At 37.1% G+C, this 21,332-nt stretch overlaps 1 protein-coding gene across 5 annotated transcripts in view; it reads left to right on the top strand.

The window, feature by feature from the left end:
* Positions 1-2,909: 2,909 nt before the first annotated feature.
* SIK2 (salt inducible kinase 2) overlaps positions 2,910-21,332 on the top strand; it is a 132,239-nt gene continuing 113,816 nt past the window's right edge. For all 5 annotated transcript variants that reach the window (XM_060017977.1, XM_060017976.1, XM_060017978.1 and 2 more), the window contains exons 1-3: positions 2,910-3,152; positions 15,152-15,268; positions 17,939-18,002. In XM_060017977.1, coding sequence (XP_059873960.1) covers positions 3,018-3,152; positions 15,152-15,268; positions 17,939-18,002 — 316 coding nt within the window. In that variant the 5' untranslated portion in view covers positions 2,910-3,017. The remainder of the gene's footprint in view (positions 3,153-15,151; positions 15,269-17,938; positions 18,003-21,332) is intronic.

Below are 21,332 nucleotides of genomic sequence, written 5' to 3'. Positions count from 1 at the left end.
CCCTCGCACAGAAATGAAGACCCAACACAGCCAAAAATAAATAAAAATAAAATAATAAAAAAGAACAGTGAAGGGCAGAAGCACAGTGAGCAGGTGGAGGTCCCAAGAGCCAGACGATCTTACACAAAGAATATAAAATAAAGTAAAATAATAACATAAGATTAATGAAATAAAATGTATACAAATATATATTAATTTTAATTTAAAAATTTTAAACTACAGAAGCGTTGCAAGAACAATACCATGAATTACCATATACCCTTTACCTAGATTTATCAATTTAACATTTTGCCACATTTGCCTTATCTATCTTTCCTAAACTATTTGAGAGCAGGTCACATATAACAAAACTTTTATCCCTAAATACTTCAGTGTGTATCTCTTAATAAGGGTACTCTTTTTCAAAACAACAGCACAAGCATAAAATTGAAAAAGCTTAACATTTAAATGATACTATTGGGACTTCCTTCGTGGCACAGTGGTTAAGAATCCGCCTGCCAATTCAGGGGACACGAGTTCGAGCCTTGGTCCAGGAAGATCCCACATGTGGTGGAGCAACTAAGACTGTGCACCACAACTACTGAGCCTGTGTTCTAGAGCCTGCGAGCCACAACTACTGAAGCCCGTGCACCTAGAGCCCGTGCTCCGCAACAAGAGAAGCCACCACAATGAAAAGTCTGCGCATCACAAGGAAGAGTAGCCCCCTCACCCCCTGCTCACTGCAACTAAAGAAAGCCCACGAGCAGCAATGAAGACTCAATGCAGCCAAAAATAAATAAATAAATTTATATAAATAAATAATATCCAATATGCAATCCATAGGCAAATTTAATAGAAAATATTCCTTCTAGCGCTTTTCTCCCAATCCAGCGTCACATATTGCCTTTGGTGACATGTCTCTTTAATCTCTTAAATCTAGAACAGTTCCACAGTCTTTCAGGACACTGATCCAGACCAATGGCTGGATAGAATGTTTCTCAAGTTGCATTTTTTTCTGATTGTTTCTTTGTGATTAGATTCAGAAGATGTATTTTTGACAGGAATACTACAAAAGAGATACTGTATACTTCTCAGTACCTTACATCAGGAGGTACATCATGTCATTTTGTCCCATAATTGGTGACATTAACTTTGACCATTTAGTTATGGTGGTGTGTGAGATTTCTCCACCCTGAAAGTACTGTTTTTATCCCTTTGTAATGAATAAGAAATCTGAGGATACTTTGAGATTGTGTAAACATCCTTTTCCCCAGCAAAATTTCACCCAATGATTTTTAACATCTATTGATAATTCTATCTGAGTCAATTACTACTATATGGTTGAAAAATGGTGATTTCCTAATTTCATCATTTCTTGTATGTATATTAGTTGACATTCCACTATCAAGAATTGTCATTTCTTCCCCCCCCCAATACTTATTTAACATTGTAAGAACAAGTAAGCTCCCATGGATTCTTTTTTTTTAAATTCATTGTTATAATCCATTTCCATCATTATTCATTCGTGATGCTCAAATTGTCCCAGATGGATAAGTAGAGTTACCTTCAAACTGGCTCCTGTTTCCTTTTTTTTTTTTTTTTTTTTTTGCGGTACGCGGGCCTCTTACTGTTGTGGCCTCTCCCGTTGCGGAGCACAGGCTCCGGACGCGCAGACTCAGCGGCCATGGCCCACGGGCCTAGCCGCTCCGCGGCATGTGGGATCTACCCGGACCAGGGCACGAACCCGTGTCCCCTGCATCGGCAGGCAGACTCTCAACCACTGCGCCACCAAGGAAGCCCTCCTGTTTCCTTTTGACACATCCTCATCATTCTTTGAAAATCTTGCTTTATGGGACAAGATTTTCAAGGGCATTTTATACTTTCCCTCCCTCTGTCTGGGAATCAGCCATTTCTCCAGAGTCTGGTTCTTTTTATTGGAGACTGGCATTTAGAAACCAAGGTCTAAGGACACATAATATGTTTCAAAATATTAAAATAACACTATCTGTTTCCTTGGGTCACCATATGGAAGATTGGTGTGGCGATATGCAATCCTGATTCTAGCATTACCTGTGTGACTTTGGCAATTCCCTGCATTCCCTGGGGTTGACTCCTCATCTGAAAAGAAATTGGATTAAATAAGTATTTCTTAACCTTTTCCCGGTCACCAACATGTTTGAGAATCTGATAAAACTATAGTCCCATCTCCCCAGAGGCAAGCTCAAAGAGGCAAAAAATTGCACACATTTTAGGGGGTTCGGTCTCCAAAGCCCATTTGAGGCTTCAAATCCCTGGATTAGGTGATCTCCAAGGTCTCATCAACGCTGACATTCTGTGAGTCTACAAGCGCCCGCGATGCTGTCAGAATGATTCTTAAGAGACATCAAATTTGGAGGGATTTATATAGAAACAGATGAAAAAGGATACAAAGAAAGGAGCCTGTGAGCAATGCATTGCTCAGCCACAGTTCTTTGCCCTTTCCAAATTTAGGACGCACAGTAGTCATAGGTGAGAGGTTTTGGCGGGAAGGTCCCCGGGTGGGCGGGGAACGCCGGGGTGGGGTAAGGAGACCCGAGCCAGACCCAGGTTTCTGCAGCCCTCCGCTCCGCCCACCAGGGCTCGCTCTTGCCCTTCGGCTGGGTGGCCGAGGATCTGGGCGGGCCGGGCTGCTATCCCGCCCCTGGCAGCGGCGAGGCAACGGGGAGCATGGAGGGCGCCGGAGCCCGGAAGAAACGCGCCGTCCAGGCCCCGCCCATCTGCCCTCCCTCACACCCGCCCGCCCGCGGACGTCCGCGGTGCTCCGGTCGCCATGGTGACCAATCGAGGCCCAGTCCCGCCCCCGCCCCTCTTCCCCGGCCCCCTGACGTCGGCGCACGTCAGCGGCGGCGCGCGCCTGGCTGGGCCCTGCGGAGCGGGAGGGACTGAGCGAAGGAGTGAGCGGAGCGGCCGTCGCCCGAGCGGAGCTGAGCAGCCAGCCAGCCTGCCCGCCGCCCTCCAGCCCGCGCTCCAGTCCGCAGTGTCTAGCAGCGGGGCCCAGCATGGTCATGGCGGATGGCCCGAGGCACTTGCAGCGCGGGCCGGTCCGGGTGGGGTTCTACGAAATCGAGGGCACGCTGGGGAAAGGCAACTTCGCCGTGGTGAAGCTGGGGCGACACCGGATCACCAGGACGGAGGTGCGGCCCGGGGCTCGGCGGGAGCGTCCGAGGCGAGGGTTCTGGAGAGGAGCTTGACCGAGAGGGGCGGCCGCAGCGGGGGCCTGGGGAGATCCGAGAGGCCGGGTCACTAGCTGAAGCGAGAGGGCCTGGGAGTATGAGGACCCAGGAGGTCCAGGGGTCGGTGAGCGCCGCAGCGACCGGGGCCGCGTCACCCGGACCCCAGTGTCGTCCGATTGGAAGCCCGACCAGCAGGGGCTTTGCCTTTCCTAGGCCACCACCGTGGCCACACGGAATTTCACCCAGAGCCTCCCACCCGAGCCGTGACCTGGTCTGTGGCCTCCGCTCTGGAGCCCAAGTTCCGCGTCTTCCCTGCTTTCAGCTGGGGGTGGGGTGGGAGGGGAAGTCTCCGTGCTCCTGGGCTGCGCGGTGAGAGACGTTGCCAGCCCCGAGGAGGGGACCGCCTGTGCTCGGACTCCCGGGACTGGGCTTCGCGCGGCTCCCGGGATCCCGGCGCCCCTCCCCCGCGCGAGGAAGGGGCCACTGGCCGGGAATGCCCGGGCCGCCACTGTCCATCTTCTCTTTCTCTTTTTGCCGGACAGTATCTCTGACTTAGTGTCAGGCTAGTTTGATCTCGTGCCTGAGGCATTTCCACCTATTACTCCAGACAATAGAGCTGGTTAAAATGGTCATCTCTGCATTTGCACAGTTGGTGGGTTGGTCTTTCTTATCCTAGGTTATCCCTTTACCAGGTGTGCATTCTGGCTGTGAGTACGCGTTCCTTAAGCCGCAGCATATTCTGCCTCTCTACTCATAAAGCCCTCGACTGCTTCCTGACGGTGAAGCTAGCATCCCCCCCTCCATTGCACATTCTAATGCACCGCACATATTTTCTCGCAAGTCTCTGTTCTTACCTAACCCGCCCCCCCTTCCTTTCACCGCTTCGAGCTGCTCTCCTCAGGGTCTCTATTTTAAGACGTGCAAATTAAATACTTTAGAAAAACGGTAGAAACAAAACCGTTCTTTAGAATAAAACCTTGTGTTTTTGACGTACTCTACTGTGCCTCATTGTAGTTGTTCTGGAGTCTCACCCTTTTTCAGTTTTTTTCTTTCTTCCAGTTTTCATCCTATTCAGTGTTTCCCCTTATTAGTGCGAAATGTACCAGAGTTCGGATATGAACGTAGAATTCTTTTTCAGAATGGCTGTGTAAGGTAAAGGACATTTGAAAACTAGAGGGATTTTTGTAGCTGTTGTTCTTAGAAGTTTTGCTGAATGTGAAGAATTCCATTTCCAAAAAGAAGGGGCATATGTCATTGTGTCATCCTCACTTTTTGCCCTCCCCTGCTTATCCGGAGGCAGCCGAAATCCGGCTTATGTTTTTAGCATCAGGACCAAAATCACAAATTTTCCTCTCACAAATTTACCAGAGTTAGAAATTTAGGTTAAGTTTGTATTGATAAATAATGTGACTATAGTGAGATTACTTAATCTGATCCCAGCATTTTTAAAAACGAAGAAAGAAGTTAATTCCATTCCTCCAAAGAACGATGGCCCAATGCCATGCTATTTGCCCTTTAATTACGTGAAAAGAAGGCATTTGTAATGGGTATTTTTATATGGGTCCTTGCTTAATGACTCTAAAAATCAAACAAATTTCACAAAGGACTTCTACAGAACTTTTGAACTAGATTGTTAGGTGGTTGAATTCCAAACCCATCAGCACATAACATTTTTTTCTCATCAGCTCTTATAAGTATTAATTGAAAGATTTAATTGTCAGCTGTTACTTATTAGGTCAAATTTAGGTAATATAGTATCTATTTAAGAACTGCTTAAGGGGAGCTGATAAGTGACTGACACTTTTTCTTGAGGTTGTCCTTTCAAACCGTAACTTTTAAACTGATATATTTTGTAGGGCTAGGGGGCAGTGTGGAGTAGTATCATGGTTTGGCTATCAGTGAGATCAACGCATTTGTAATTGAAGGCACAGGTCAGATCATGAAAGAGCACTCAGATCCTGAATTGTGTGCATAGTATATTTGTGTAAAATGATTTAAAGTAAAAGCTAAGTTTCTAGTCTGTAGAACCCATCTATCGTTGCTTTTCTAAGAAAGTGTTCTTAACATTTAAAAAGAAATAGTGTGAATTTAAGATGGGTGGGTATGAGTGTTGTGGTAATTTATTGTAACTGGAGATATTAAAGATGAGAGGGGTGAGGGAGATAGCAAGGCATTGATGAAGAGAAAAGTTCCTGTACATGTCAAGTTTTATAAAGTTGCTCTGTGAACTTTTGTGGTAATTTTCGTTAAGAATTGTTTAGCACAGATGCAATTGTTTCTTACTGTAGTTTGCTATTTGTTAATGAGGATTTAAAGCAGTATTTTTTATCTTTATTCACTGGGTAAATATTTGTATCTTTAATAAATACAACAACTACCTCAAATACTATAAGTAAGATGGATAGTGGAAACTTTAAAGTGTTGTTTAACATTATTTGAGGTTCTCATTGCTGAACATACAGTAATTATAGTGAGAACAATTAATATGGCATAAAGAACAATATCAATAAAATATGATTATACTTACTGCTTAGAAAGATTTCTTCAATATAGTATGCACTGACATCAGTATTAGTTTGTGTGTTTTAAAATGTAAGGGTCTTGGGCTTCCCTGGTGGCGCAGTGGTTGAGAGTCCGCCTGCCGATGCAGGGGACACGGGTTCGTGCCCCGGTCCGGGAAGATCCCACATGCCACGGAGCGGCTGGGCCCGTGAGCCATGGCCGCTGAGCCTGCGCGTCCGGAGCCTGTGCTCCGCAACGGGAGAGACCACAGCGGTGAAAGGCCCGCGTACCGCAAAAAATAAATAAAATAAAATGTAAGGGTCTTTTTTCCCAAGTTTGAACTCCAGGCAAATTTTAGGGTTCAGTTTGAACAGCTAAGTGATGAACAGTTGGACCCTTTTATTTTTAATTGGTTCTCCGTCTCTTGTTCTGTATCACTGAAAAATGATGTATTTTCACAGAGCTTGGGAGATCCAATACTGCCTTTTAGGTGGAAAAAAAAAATCAGTAGACAAAAGAGATCTTCATTTTGGTCTAATCTATCAAATAGCTTAACATTGTTTAAGAAATATAATTACATCATCATCTGAAGCAGTGTTCTAATGTTAGATCTCTATGTAAATTTTACACACAAAAGGGAAGGCAGGTGATGGTAGAATCCAGCTTCTTAATATAATACTTCATAAAAGCTTTGTAGTATTGGTTTGTGATTTATGAATTAGAGTAGCTAATTTTATAAAATTAACATAATGGAAAAAGAATAGTAGCATTTAGACTGTTAAACTATTTTAGGCAGTAGTGGTTGCTAGTTTGCTATGCTGTGAGTGTCCTTGAGAAGTGTATTTTATTAATACTGCACTAGTAAAGAACTTTTTCCCTCTAACTAAGCATATGACTAGTTTTTTGTTGTTGTTTTTTTGTCTGTTAAATAAAATTTCAGAAAAGTCATTTGTGCCCTTAAACTTTTTTGTCTCTATAAAAGAAACATAATCTTGCTGTAGAAAATATCAAGAAGAATATAGTGCACAAAAAAGTACATGTGTAATTCCTCCCTCAGTGGAAATAAATCATTCTTAACATTATGGTATATTTCCTTCCAGTCTTTCTTTTTTTTTTAATGCTTTTTTTTCCCCATAGATGAGATCACATGGTAGATATACTTATATAAATTGTATCTTCTTTTTCCACTTATCATTATAGCCTAAACATTTTGCTTATTATATATAACTTTATTAAACATTTTTAATAGGTGCATAATGTTCTACCTTGTAGATGAATCCTATTTTACTTAACAGTTTTCTTATTTAACATTATGCAGTTTCAAGTTTTCACTTACAATAAATAATTTGCAGTGAATAATTTTTATGTATATAACTCTGTATCTGCATTTTCAGTTATTTTAAGGGGGAGAGATTGGAGGTAAATTCCTAGAAGGGAAATTACCAAGTAAGAAGGTATTGTTTTTACATTAAAGAAATAGTGTATTTTTATTATCAAATCTATCATGTTTATTATTGAACATTTTTAAAAGTGAAGATAAATGAAAAGAATTAACTATAATATCACCACCCAGAGATAACCATCATTAGTTATTTTCACACCTTTTCTGTGATAATTGAGTTTTCCTCAATACCATACCTCTTGTGTTGCTTGGCTAAAGAGCATATGAATGTGTGGTCCATGGAATCTTAAAGATATTTCACACAGATTCTGAAAATTATTTTATTAAAATGGCATGTAGGTATTACTTATAATTAAGAAAATCTGGAATATAAAGCATAGCAAGGGACTTTCAAAAACTGCTTTTTTCACTGAAAATCATTCTGTGTGCATTTGGGCACTTTTATATTTAGGTATAATTCGTAAACTAACTACTACCTTAAAATGTAAGCATTTTTAAAGCTTTCCAAATAGTTAAGTACAAAATTGCATTTTTAGAGCAAAGGTAGAAACAAAAGAAGGGCATATTACACCCTGATTATGGTATTTCTTGAGGAAGAGAACTCAATTTTTTAATACATTTGAATTTTATATTTTGCTTTAAAATTTTAAGACTCCTCTCTGTAGTCTTGGTGTTAATCTTGTTCTATAAAATATTCCAGATGTCAAGAAGCAGCTGTACTATGTGCAACAGGAGGAATTGTTACCAAATAAGTTAACCAGTAATGTTTGTATCTAGGCCTATGTATGATCTTTAACTGCGTGTTGAAATAAAAATTAGATTTTTCATGGAACATATATGCTTTACTAGAAATTGTTCTTTAGTTTCTTGGCACTCCAGACAAGTAAAATTTGTCAAGTTTATTCTGCTACATATTGTTCAGAATGATCTGTTCTTTGGGAGGAGGGGGAGACAAACATGCAAAATACGAGTTGTATAAATTTTTATATTCTGTAGAAATGCTTAACAGGGTTTCATGCATTCTGCTTTTAATTCCACTGGGAAATTCTGTCCCAGTCATCAGGCAATTAAGAAACCATTTATTTGGAAATAACTGAAACTGGCCTCGATTCCTGGATTCACATGATGTTATTTGATTTATGGCCCACTACTGATGGCAGATTCATTTCCTTGGAGCCAAATGGATTCCAGAAATTCATTAAGATATCTTTCTTTCCTCTTTAGTGTACCTAATACCTCTTCTACTTTCCACCTCCATATTTTTAAAATATGTCATTTATGTAAAAGTTCCTTTATACAGGACATTTGTGGAGAATGCCTTCTCACCCTTCAAAGAGAAGCAGCCCATATATCCAGTTTGAGTTTATTGGAAGCGTGAAAGATGGTTACATTTGGGAATTTCATCAGAAACTTTTCATTTTAAAAAACATTTAAAAAATACTTTAAACAGGTTAACATGGGAATCTTGGATGAATTAAACTGAAAATTTGTTTTTTCTTCTTTAAAGTAAACATAGTATTTATGTGTTTTTCCCCCAATTACAAAAGATATGTATGTTCTTTGTAGACATTGTTGAAAAACTTGAAGAAGAAAATAAACTTTCCTATTTTAATTCCACCATCCAGACCAAGAGACAACCACTGTTAATATTTGGTTCATATACTGTTAGCTATTCACATATATTTTATATATATATAAAATAAAATTGATGTCATCTATACATATAATCTATGTTTTTTACTAAATCTGTTATTAACATTTTCCCATTTAAAAAAATAATGTCTAAAAGCATGGTTAAATAATATCCTTGCATTTGACTCTCTGTATTTCATTTAATCAATTTCCTGTTATTGAACATTTAGATTATTTCTCTCTCTTGCTGTTTCTCTTTCTAAAATAATATTTCAGAGCACATTCCTGTATATACATCTTTGTGCATCTATCTGATTATTTCCTCAGGGTAATCCCATAGCAGTGGAATTCTTGGGTCAGGGAGTATGTCCTTACATCCATATCTGATGGCATGAGATGCCAAATTACCTCCAAAATAGGAGTACCTAGTAATTTTTGTCAGGAAGAATACATAATTTTTAAATCTTTCCCAGTTTGATAGGGAAAAACAATATTTTTATTTGAATTTGCATTTCTTTGATTTACTTTGATTACAGTTTTATAAGATGACTGTTTACATTTCTTTTGTGAATTGCTTTTTGTCTTTGGGCCAGTTTTTTTAATTGAGTTTTCTTTTTGTTGATTTATTTAAGTACTTTTTAAGATAGATTATTTTTTGTTTGTTTGTTTGTTTTTGTGGTACGCGGGCCCCTCACTGTTGTGGCCTCTCCCGTTGTGGAGCGCAGGCTCAGCGGCCATGGCTCACGGGCCCAGCCGCTCCGTGGCATGTGGGATCTTCCTGGACCAGGGCATGAACCCGTGTCCCCTGCATCGGCAGGCAGACTCTCAACCACTGCGCCACCAGGGAAGCCCTAAGATAGATTATTTTTAATCACTTCGTTTTATAGTCTTAAAAATTCTCTGTTCAATTTTTATGGATCTAAAAGTGTAGTGACATTTACCTTTCCTCCAATCTCTTTTCCTTACACACCATTATAAAAGTCAGATTAAATTTTAATGAGGATTTATTTTATTGTGTAAATTCTTACATTTTAAAAGTCAAATTTTAAACTGGAAAAAAAGTTTATTTATTCTTAAAGGATAACTGGAGAACTCCATGTCAGTTTTATTACTGCTTTCAGAAACCCTTTCATTGTAGACCACTCAATCACAATCACTATTCAATCAAACAATAGGCTGGTATGTTCTGATTCTACCTGTGATTTAATGTATAAGCTTGAAAAGTGCGTTCACTTTTTTAATTTCAGAGGTCTAATTATATGGTAAGGATTTTGCTCCTTGGTACTTCAGAAGGACAGTGTAGAATTAGTGTATTAGTAGTAAATAGCACTGAACCACATATTACCTGAGACAGCAAACATATGTTAATCCCTTCTGATTTTTTACTAGAAGGATAGCTCTTATTGTGTAACTCCTTATAAAGTCCCCCAAAGCCAGTTTTGTGTGTGGTTTCTTTAAGTGCATGAGATTAATATTTCTTTTATGAGAAGTGAAATAATTGTTTCTAAAAGTATCAAAAAGTGTACCATTACCATTAAATTACATTTTGAAACTTGAAAAAATCCCTTTTATCCATCAGCTTAACACTATTTCATTTCTGCTCTTACATTTAATTCTTTGTCTTCTTTGCAAATTTGTGTTTTACATAGTTGTTACTTTTACTTTTTTTTTTTTGCTTAACATTGTTGGAAACATTTCTATGTATATAGTCTTCATAATTAATATTTAAATCTTATTAAATAATATAACCATTTTATAGAGAACTTAGAGAAATAATAAAATGAAAATGACTAATGTTTCACAGATGGAGAAGTTAGCATATATAATAAATATAACTTCATTTCACTTTTCTTTTTTTTTCTTATTAAAAGAGTAGTTCATGCTCATTGAAGAAAAATTGCACTGAAAAGTAAATCAGGAAAATAAAATAATTCATGATTTTTTTTTTCACCCACCAATAACATTTTTGTCATATTTATATCTAGTTTTTATTGGTCTTTTTCTATATATATCTTGTGTTGAGACTGCAATGATATCCTCATTTTTTAATTTAATATTTTAGTCTCGTCATTTCTCCATATTATTAAAAGGAACTATTTTAATAGCTGTATAACGGTCATAATATAAACCTACCATAAATCATGTACTTATTTCCCAATTATTGTTTCTATTTTTTATATTATAAGCAATACTCTTGAATATATTTACACACAAATCTTCATCATCATTTCAGATTATTTTCTACAAATAAATGCTCAGAAATAGAAGCCTTAGGCTAAATGGGATGGATGATTTTTAAGGTTCTTGCAAAAGATTGCCAAATCACCTTCCAGAAAAATTATAACCTATTTTATATTCCTACTAACAGTATATAAAAATGGCCATCTCATTGAATTTTAGCTCACAAGGGTGTTTTTTCATCTTTATGAATATAATTTGAAAAAGTATTTTTGAGATATAATTGACATATAACATTATATTAAGTATATATACATTTTCCTATTTATGAGGTTGAATATCCAGTGTTGCTACTTTACATGGGATTTAGTTTGATAGTAATTATTCTAGTTTATCCAATACGCTCTCCAAAGTTGAATAGGAAACCTTCCTTTTGTGTCCTAGCAGAAGAAATATTAATTTTTTATCACCATATAAATTCATTGAAGGTTTTTTTAAGATATTGTATGCATAATTGGGAATTAGTTGAATAATTTAGATGAGCAACACCAAAAATGGATCCTTTGATTTGGAGTCCCTTGCTTGACTTTGTTGTAACCATGAGATTTTGTCCTTGGTACTATGTTCAGAACTAAGTAGAGAAAGGATGCAGAGAGGAAGTTCCCAGAAATCTAAGTTCATAGTTATCTTTTGTGTGTGTGTGTGTGTGTGTGTGTGTGTGTGTGTGTTTTGCGGTACGCGGGCCTTTTTCACTGTTGTGGCCTCTCCCGCTGCGGAGCACAGGCTCCGGATGCGCAGGCTCAGCGGCCATGGCTTATGGGCCCAGCCGCTGCGCGGCATGTGGGATCTTCCCAGACTGGGGCACGAACCCGTGTCCCCTGCATCGGCAGGCGGACTCTCAACCACTGCGCCACCAGGGTAAGCCCCATAGTTATCTTTAAAATGAACTAGTGGAGCACAGCTCTTTTGTAAATTCAGAATTTCGTACAACATTGGGGAAATCCTCCAATGCAGATGTTTGTTGTTCATTAAATTTGTTTTCCAAAATGTGTTCTCTTTGTTCTCACAGACCTATTAAGTTCCTTGAAGGTAGGAATCATATATTGTTCATTTTTGTATCCTGGACATAATTCCGGGCATACAACAGGTGCTCAGTAAATGTGTGAATAATAGGCTCATTGAAGAGTGAAAAGATGGAACTTGAAGTTAGAAGGCCTGTGGGTTATTTCCCATTAATTCACTTGAGCTTTAGAACCTTTGTAGATTATGTAACATCTTTTGAACCTCAGTTTCATCAACTCATGAGTGTACTGCTTGTTCCATTTACTTCAAAAACTTGAGATATAAATGAGATAAAATATATGAAAGTATCATGTTAAATTAAAAAGTGCTGTACAATTGTGAAAGTCATCATCATATTTCTGGGAAGTACTTGGTAAAGAGTCCCATTGTTAAGAAATTACCTGGAAGAGTATAGCAGAGATGACTACCTGATCACCAAAACTCCACTCTTTCCTCTTCTTCCTGGACCTACAGCTCAAATGTTTCTTGGCCTCCCTTACGTTTAGGTATGGTCATATGACTAAGTTTTAACTATTGTGTGTCACTTCCAGGACTGGCCCATAAAAACCTCTCAGGAGGGCTCCTCCAAGCTTTTTTCTCCTTCTGTCTGACTGGAATGGGGACAACCTTCAGGGTTGTCTGTCCTTTTTTTTCTTTGGCCATGAGCTGCGTGGCTTGTGGGATCTTAGTTCCCCGACCAGGGATTGAACCCGGGCCCCCTGAAGTGAAAGCACAGAGTCCTAGCCACTGGACCACCTGGGAATTCCCAGGACTGTCTATCCTTTACCCTTTACCACCTTTATTTAACCCTTTAAAGGTAATAAAGACTCCTTGTATACATCGTATGACTGCATGGAAGAGGGCTACCTGCTAACTTCTTTATCCGTCCAGTTTTGCTGCATGAAAAATAAACTTCCGTTGTGTTCAAATCAGTGTACGTTTTGGGGTCTACTTGTTATAGCAGTTAGACTAGCCCTGACTATTACAAGGAGCATGCTAACACACAATCTACTTTTTCATAATCCTCTGAAAGCAGCCTTACAAACAAGGGGTAACAGTGTGAAGATATAAATATATAGCCTTGTGGTCCACATACATACAGTCTGTGACCCGAGATAAAATTGAGGAGAGAATTATATTTTGTCATTAGAGAATTTTTTGGCTGAGAACAGTTAAATAATGAGTTTATAACTTAATAAAATTTAATTAGGTAACATATATTTTTCACTTTTTCATTATTTGAGGCCCAGATTCCAAAAGAGTATCAAAGAGGAGAAATCTCTTGGTAATACCTCACTTTAATTGGTATTTAGTATTTAAACTTTTTCTTTAACATTAAATATGATGCTCAAGATATATATAATAAAAAATTTTCTTAATGACAATAACCATGCTGACATTTTTAAAACCATGATTCCTTTCTATTTATTTATTTTTTCTGTTTATTAGATAATTGTGACCCACTTCATTATAAAAGCTTTTTGTTAGGGAGGGACTACTGGTATGTAGATGCACTCCAGAAATTGTAGGGCAAGAAATTTTCTTCAAAATATGCATGTCTATGAAACTCCATGTTACCTTCCTAAGGAATGTTGAGGAAATTAAAATATACACTTATCTTTTTATCTGGCAGCTTTTACCCAAAGTTACCCAAAATAACTGATAATCCTGTATTCTATCATACTGTAGTTGGGCAGGGCGGTCATCTTACATGTATTGGTTTGAGGTGGTTCAATAATGTTCCTACTAGCAAGTACAATATTAATCAGTCACTCCTCTAGCAGTCAAAGTTTAGCACTTTTTACTTTTTAGAATATTTTGATATGGGAATAAATACCACCAAACATAATGAAAATAGCTATCACAAAACCTGCAAACTTTACTGCCTAGAGAAGGAGCTACCCCCTTTCTTCTTAGGCAATAAATTTAATTTTACTTGTCATGTTTAGTAATCTTATTTCCCTTGGGAAGCTTGAGTTCTTCTATGAGTTACAATTAATTCAAATTAGGAAACAAGCTATGGACAGCAAAATAGAAATAGAGAAAGGTAAGAAGTAAACTTTACTGTAGAACTTTAAGAGATAACAGGAAAGGACAGGGCAACTGTAATGAAAGAAGAAAAAATGTATTAACAGGAGCCTAAGGGAATTAAGTGAGTTGACAGGTTGAGTCCTATTTTCTTGATTACCTTTTAGGAGTATTGAACTATTATACCACATACAATAATTGATATAAAAAATTACCCTGAAACAACAACATAAGACCGAATTATGTTCAGAATGCTTTTGGGTAGAATGTGAAGTACATTTCAGAGTTTTTTCAGAACTTGTTAAAGTTTGGGTAGTTCCCAATTTTCTGAAAGTTTTATCTGAGTCAGAATAGCTTATTTCCTAACCAAATGCCAAATACTAATTTTAAAAAATTAGTTCTTTTTGGTTCCATGAAGAAAGTACGCGATTGTTGATTTCTGACTACCTAGTTATTCACCTTCAGATGCATTTCCTTCAAATTGTTAACTTTTGAGTGGTTTGGGTTCCTATCTAGTTATGACAGGAAGAGGCCACATTTTTTGAAATCAAATTCCTTTAAGGAAGTAAAAATTTAGTGTGATTACTAACATTTGAGTTTTTGCACTTGATTTTTAAAACAAAATTTAATCCAATTGGTATCTTTTCATGTAGATGAGTTTTAATTATTTACACTTAGTTTTTTTCCAGAAAGGTGTATCTCTATGCTTTGGAACCTATCACTTGCTTTTCTAGAACAATTGTATTTCAGTATAAAAGAAACTGTCTTTTACTTGGCTGATCATTTGTTTATAGGTACTTTGCAGTGGGATGATAACTAATTGAAACTGCTGAGATTTTATTTTTTCGGTTTTTAAGTGGAATAAGGAGTTACAGTTGTACTGAAAGAGAAATATGTTTTATTCAAGTATCTTTGCAGGGTTATTCTTCATAGCACATTAGAGACACTCCCAAACAATCTGCCACAGTGCCTTATACATGGTAGATGTTTAAGAAATACTTGTTGAATGATGAATGAATGAGCATTGAATTTAAGCTAGTTATCATCGTCACAGGGACCTACAGGCGAAGTCTTAGATGTCATTTTTTTAAAAGATTCTTAACTGGAAATGTTAACCATTGTATACTAATTGTATTTATTTGTGTCTGGGATGCAGGTGGCGATAAAAATAATAGATAAGTCTCAGCTGGATGCAGTGAACCTTGAGAAAATCTACCGAGAAGTACAAATAATGAAAATGTTAGACCACCCTCACATAATCAAACTTTATCAGGTATGACTTAGCTTTACACCTCTCCATGCTTTTTACATTCAATACTCTATTTTACATCATCATTTTTCTCTTTTATGTTAGTTTTTTTAGTCTATAAAAAGATAACTATATGCTTTTATTCATCTGAATACATCCATTTTTCTATATTTAAATTAAAAATTAAGAAATAAAAAACTGCTAGCAGCTTAATTTTAAGTTGTCTCTCAGACTGTAAGTTATTTGATTGCCAAGTTTGTAGTTGTGCGTTTATGATAACATGCTTAAACCTACTGGGTTTTGGTGGTGGTAATATTAATGAGGATATGGCAGTTTTGCTTACTTAAAAAATATATTGTTTATGTTTTATGAAATACAAAGGCTAAAATAGTATATTACTTAGTGGCATACTTTATAATACCTAGAGCCAAATGTTTATTTTGGAGGGGGTTCTTTTATCAGATAAAGTAAATAAGTTACTTTTTTTTAATTAACTTTATTAAGATACAGTTTTGTTAAAATAAGCTGCACCTCTTTCAAGTGTAAAGCCATGTTTTTTTTGTTGTTGTTTTTTAAAATTTATTTTATTTTTGGCTGTGTTGGGTCTTCACTGCTGTGCGTGGGCTTTCTCTAGCTGTGGTGAGCGGGGACAACTCTTCATTGCGGTTCGCAGGCTTCTCATTGTGGTGGCTTCTCTTGTTGCGGAGCATGGGCTCTAGGTGCACAGGCTTCAGTAGTTGTAGCACACGGGCTCAGTAGTTGTGCCTTGCGGGCTCTAGAGCGCAGGCTCAGTAGTTGTGGCGCACGGCTTTAGTTGCTCCACAGCATGTGGGATCTTCCCGGACCAGGGCTCGAACCCGTGTCCCCTGCATTGGCAGGTGGATTCTTAACCACTGAACCACCAGGGAAGCCCAAGCCATGTTTTTGTAAAAGGAAGATTTTTCTCAGATTTTTGAAGAGTAATTTATATTTAAGAATGATAATGTAATATAAAACGCTTTTTTATATTTCTATTCCTTAATATTTAGAATTTTTATATTGGAAAACTGTTTTTAAGCTAAAATGTTACAGTATGCTAGTCTATGACTTTGATCTCTAAGTATGATGTGTGTACCTAGTGGTGTGCTGGGCTCAGCCTGTACTTGCTTGTGAGAGCTGATTGTTAAATTTTCAGAACTTCTGTGAGCCAGTTAACACCATGTTAGTGTCAATAGCTCAAAATCAGCGATGGTAGTATTTTTACACCACAGAAATTGGTTTACAAGTCAGGCTCTTTTTTTTTCCTCAGAGAGCTAGTGCTAGCACGCTACTCTGTGCACTCAAATTGGTTAGCACAAGTATCCCTTGGGGTATAATAAGAAAATATTAGAACTTCTAATTCTGTTTATCTTTTATATTTATCTTCTTGTGTGCCTCTTATAATGTATATAATATATTTATAAAATGGCACAAGTATGTAATTTGTGTCTCTATGTGTATATACTCATAAATATATATACATATATGTGTATATATACATTTACCTCTATACATACATACATGTATATATTTGGCTAAATGACTTTATCAATAGAGATTTATAATGTAAACCATGTGGAGACCATTGGAGAGCATTACTGTTAGTTGAGAATGAGAGACTATGGTGTGCCACTCAAAACAATTCCTAAAACTGCAGAGGGCCTCTTAGAGCAAAGTTATGTCAGAGTGTTTCTCCCCTTAGGCTTCTTCTTTTTTTCCCTAAAGAGGATACTTATAAGAAACTAATCGCATCCTTAGAAGTCTGATGACCCATAACTCAAACTGAGGTTAAAACTACCATGATTCTTCAACTATACTTCAATTAAAAAACAAAACAAACAAACCAAAAAACTACCAGGATTCACATGATAATTCTGTCTTTATATGAACTCCAATAATCAGTTACATTAACTTACTGTTGCAGTTGTTTAGACCCAAATTGTAGGTAGCTCTTAGTTTTCAGACCTGTTTTAGGAATAGTCCTAAACTTAAATGTTAGAGCAAAATTAGTTTTTAGCCTTTCAGTAGATAGCACTTAAATATTACATTGTTAGCATGTGCCAGTATGTATGTTCCTTTCTGAATTTAGAAAAACTAATTTAAATAAAAGTGTATAGCAGTGGAGCTATGAAGAAGCTTTTGAACAATGTTTTAAAATAACAGTACTTTGTAAAAATATGAAAGTATAGTAGCTAGGTTACTTTGTGCCAGATTAGCTAGGTTACAGGCCAGATTACCTGAGCTCTATTTTATAAGCTCTACCATATAAACACAGCTAGAAAAGTCAGTGAGGAGGTAAAAAGTTGATCTTCAAAATTCCTGTTACCTATATTAGTATTTTTCAAACATGAATGTGCATTATAGTCACCTGAAGATTTTGTTAAAATGATAATTCTTTGTCAGTAGGTCTGGCATGGGATCTGAGATTTTGCATTTCTAACAGAAGCCTGGGCAGTGCCGCTGCTCCTGCTGCTGGTCTGTGGACCACATTTGGAAGATGAAGGGTCTAGATTTTTCACAAAAATATTAGCATAAGGATATTGTCAGTCTTGTAAACCTCACCAGCTTCTGAATTATTCATAACTTGATACTTTTATTAGTAGTTTTAATTTAGGTAACTCCGTAGAATGTTGCAATCTTTTCCTGTGAGACTAATGTGGAATTATTTATCAATAGGTAATGGAGACCAAAAGCATGTTGTACCTTGTGACAGAATATGCCAAAAATGGAGAAATTTTTGGTAAGCACATTTCTTTCCATTTTTTTTTAAATTTGAAAATGTCAGTAAGCTTTATGAATAGAGTATCTTCTATTAATTCTCCTGCTTATTTAAAAGTTGCTAACATGAATTAGAAATTTTTAAGCATTAGAACATAATAAAATATCCAGTAAGCTAAAGATATGGAATATAATTTAGTCTCTTGTATTTATGATATTAAAGCTATTGCTTAATTCTTTCATCTGTGTTAGAGAGATTGGAGAATCAAAGATAGGGGGAAACTTTCAGTCATATTGCAAAGGAGATTTTCTTTCATTTATCTTCCTTTTTACCTTTCTTTCCAGGGTAAAGATAGTCAGATATTTATTGAGCTTGTACTATGTCTCAGACATTGTAGTAGGTGTAGGGGATACAGTGGTGACCTAAATAACACAGTCCCTGCTACTGTGGATCTTATAGTTTAGTAAGCTGTTAACTTTAGCTATAAGACCTCTGGGAAGTCACTAAACTTCTCTGGGACTCAGTTCCTTTGTCTCTAATAAAAAAATATTTGATTAATTGGTTTCTATGATCCACTCTAACCCTTAAAAAATTATAACTATTTTATTGGTTTTAGCTTTCATCTATTTTATTTTTACTTTATGGAGCAAGAACACTGTAGGTAGTCTAAATGTTTTGTTTTTTAACCTAAATTTAGTCCGAAATTGTTTTTTAAACAGCTTTATTGAAGAATTCACATACAGTAAATTGCGCACATATAATGTGTACAATTTAATAAGTTTTCACACACAGATGTATGAAACAGACCACCACCACAGAAGTTTCTTTGTGACCCTTTGTAATCTTTCTTGCCCCACCTCACCACCAGGCAAGCACTGATTTGTTTTCTGTCACTATAGATTAGTTTATATCTTCTACAGTTTTATTATATAAAGGTGCTTATATAGTCTGTACCCTTTCTTTGTCTGGCTTCTTTTTCTCAGTTTAATTATTTTATGATTCATCCATTTTGTTGCATGTAATAACATATCGTTTTATTTTATTGTAAGTAGTATCCAATTTTGTAAATATACCCCAAGTTGCTTATCAATTCATGTATGGATAGACATTTGGATTGGTTTCAGTTTGGGGCTGTTACACATGAATTGCTATGAACATTCATGTACAAGTCTTTAACTTACAGTCCACCCTCAAGTAATATTCACCACTTCACATAGAGTGTAAGAACCTGGCAATAATATACTTCTGTTTAACCCTTCCTCACCGTTATTTCTTTGTCATACATTTTATTTATACCTATTTTATAAAACACAAAATACAGTGTCATTAATTTTGTTTAAAAAGTCAATTATGTTTTAAAGAGATTTCAATATTTTAAAAAATCTTATACATTTACTAGTGGAGTTACCATTGCCACATCTCTGTATGTAGATGCATGTTTTCATCTTCATTCCTTTATATGGATACATATTTTTATCTGGCATCATTTTTCTTCTGCCTGAAGGACTTTATTTAGCATTTCTTGCAGTGGAGGTCTGTTGGCGATGAAATCTTTCAGCTCTTGTATGTCTAAAATAATCCTTATTTTGTCTATTTTTAAATGATATTCGTACTGGGTATGTAATTCTAGGTTGACTTTTTTCCTTTCAGTGCTTTAAAGATATTGCTCCACTGTCTTCTCATTTGCATTATTCCTGACAAGAAATCTGCTGTCATCCTTTTCCTTTATTCTTCTGTATATAATGTGCCTTTTTTTCCCTCTGGCTGCTTTCAGGATTTTCTGTTTACCACTGGTTTTAACAGTTTGATTATGATGTGCCTTTGTGTGGTTTTCTTCATGATTCTTATGGTTGGTGTTCATTGAGCTCCTTGAATCTGTGAATGTTAAGTTTCCATCAGATTCAGAAAATTTTCAGCTATTATTTTGCTGGCCTCTTTGTCAAAGACTCCAGTTGCACATATATTAGGCTGTTTGAAATCCTCCCACTGCTCACTGATTCCAATTTTGAAAATTCCTCTTTCTGTCTGTATTTCATTTTGGATAGTTGCTATTTCTATGTCTTCAAGTTATTTAAATTCTTTAGCTATTTGTTTCAACTAGAAGCTTCTTAGCTGAAGTGGTGTGGGCTTTGAAGCCAAAAAGATCTGGTCTGCAATGCTGGCTATACCATATTAATTGTCTTTCAAGAAATCTTTATTGAAAGCTGACTATATGTCCCACACTGTTCTGTGTGGGAAGAGTACCACAATGAAGAAAACAGACAAAAATTCCTTTTCTCAGGAACCTTGCCTTTCAGTGTGGGGAGAGAGACAATATGCAAAATAAGTAAACTGTATAGTGTACTAGATGGTGGTACATGCTATAGCAATAAAGCAAGGAAGGGGGCATGTGGAGTGGGAGAGTTGATTGCAATATGAAATAGAGTGGTCAGGGAAGGCCTCGCTGACATTTGAACAGACTAGAAAGTACAGCCATATAGATATGGGGAAGAGAGGGTGGCCCAAGGAGAGGGAAGAATAAATGCAAAGCCCCTGAGGCAGCAGTGTGCTTGGTGTGTTCAAGGAATAGCAGGAAGTCCAGTGTAGGTGGAGAGAAGCAAGCAAGAGGGAAGAGCAAGGAGGAATATTAGAAAGGTCAGACGAGGTCAGAAAAGTAAATGGGAGGCAGGAGTGGGGCAGATTTGGGGGCTTTGTAGACCATGTAAGGACTTTGGCTCTTACCTTGAATAAAATTAGGGAACCATTAGAGAGGTGTTTGAACAAAGAAGTGATTGTATCTAAGCTAACATTTTAAAAGCATCACTGGCTGCTGTGTTGAGAATAGATTGTAGTGAGCAAGGATGGAAACAGGGAGACCAGGTAGGAGACCAGTAGTCCCAAGTGAGAGATGATTATGGCTCAGGCCAGGGTAGCAGTAGTGTACATGGTGCCAGGTGGTCACTCACGGTATGTTTTGAATGAGTAGAATCAGTAGGATTTCTTGAGAGATGGAGACCACCCAAGTAGAGAATATGATTAGGAAAGAGACCAATGTCTGATCCCCAAGGCACTCAAACATTAAAACCTCAGGAAAATAGAAAGAACTAGCAAAGAAGACAGAGAAGAAAACCAAGAGAATGCAATGTCTTGGAAACCAAATGAAGAAAGTGTTCTCAGGAGGATAGAGTGAACATCTCTGTCAGATGCTGCTGATAGTCAAGAGACATAAAGAATGACAATTGACCATTGTATCTGTTTTGGTGGAGTGAGTGAGCCAAAGCTACACTGAAGAGCAGATGAGAGAGGAAAATGGAGAGAGCCAAACAGAAAACTCTTAAAAGGATTTCCACTTCAAAAAGGGAGAAAAAAAAA

The sequence above is a fragment of the Delphinus delphis genome, chromosome 8 (genome assembly GCF_949987515.2).
Source record: "Delphinus delphis chromosome 8, mDelDel1.2, whole genome shotgun sequence".
Classification (NCBI taxonomy): domain Eukaryota; kingdom Metazoa; phylum Chordata; class Mammalia; order Artiodactyla; family Delphinidae; genus Delphinus; species Delphinus delphis.
Note: the sequence above shows the minus strand (reverse complement) of the source record. Positions and strands in the feature narration are given on the sequence as shown.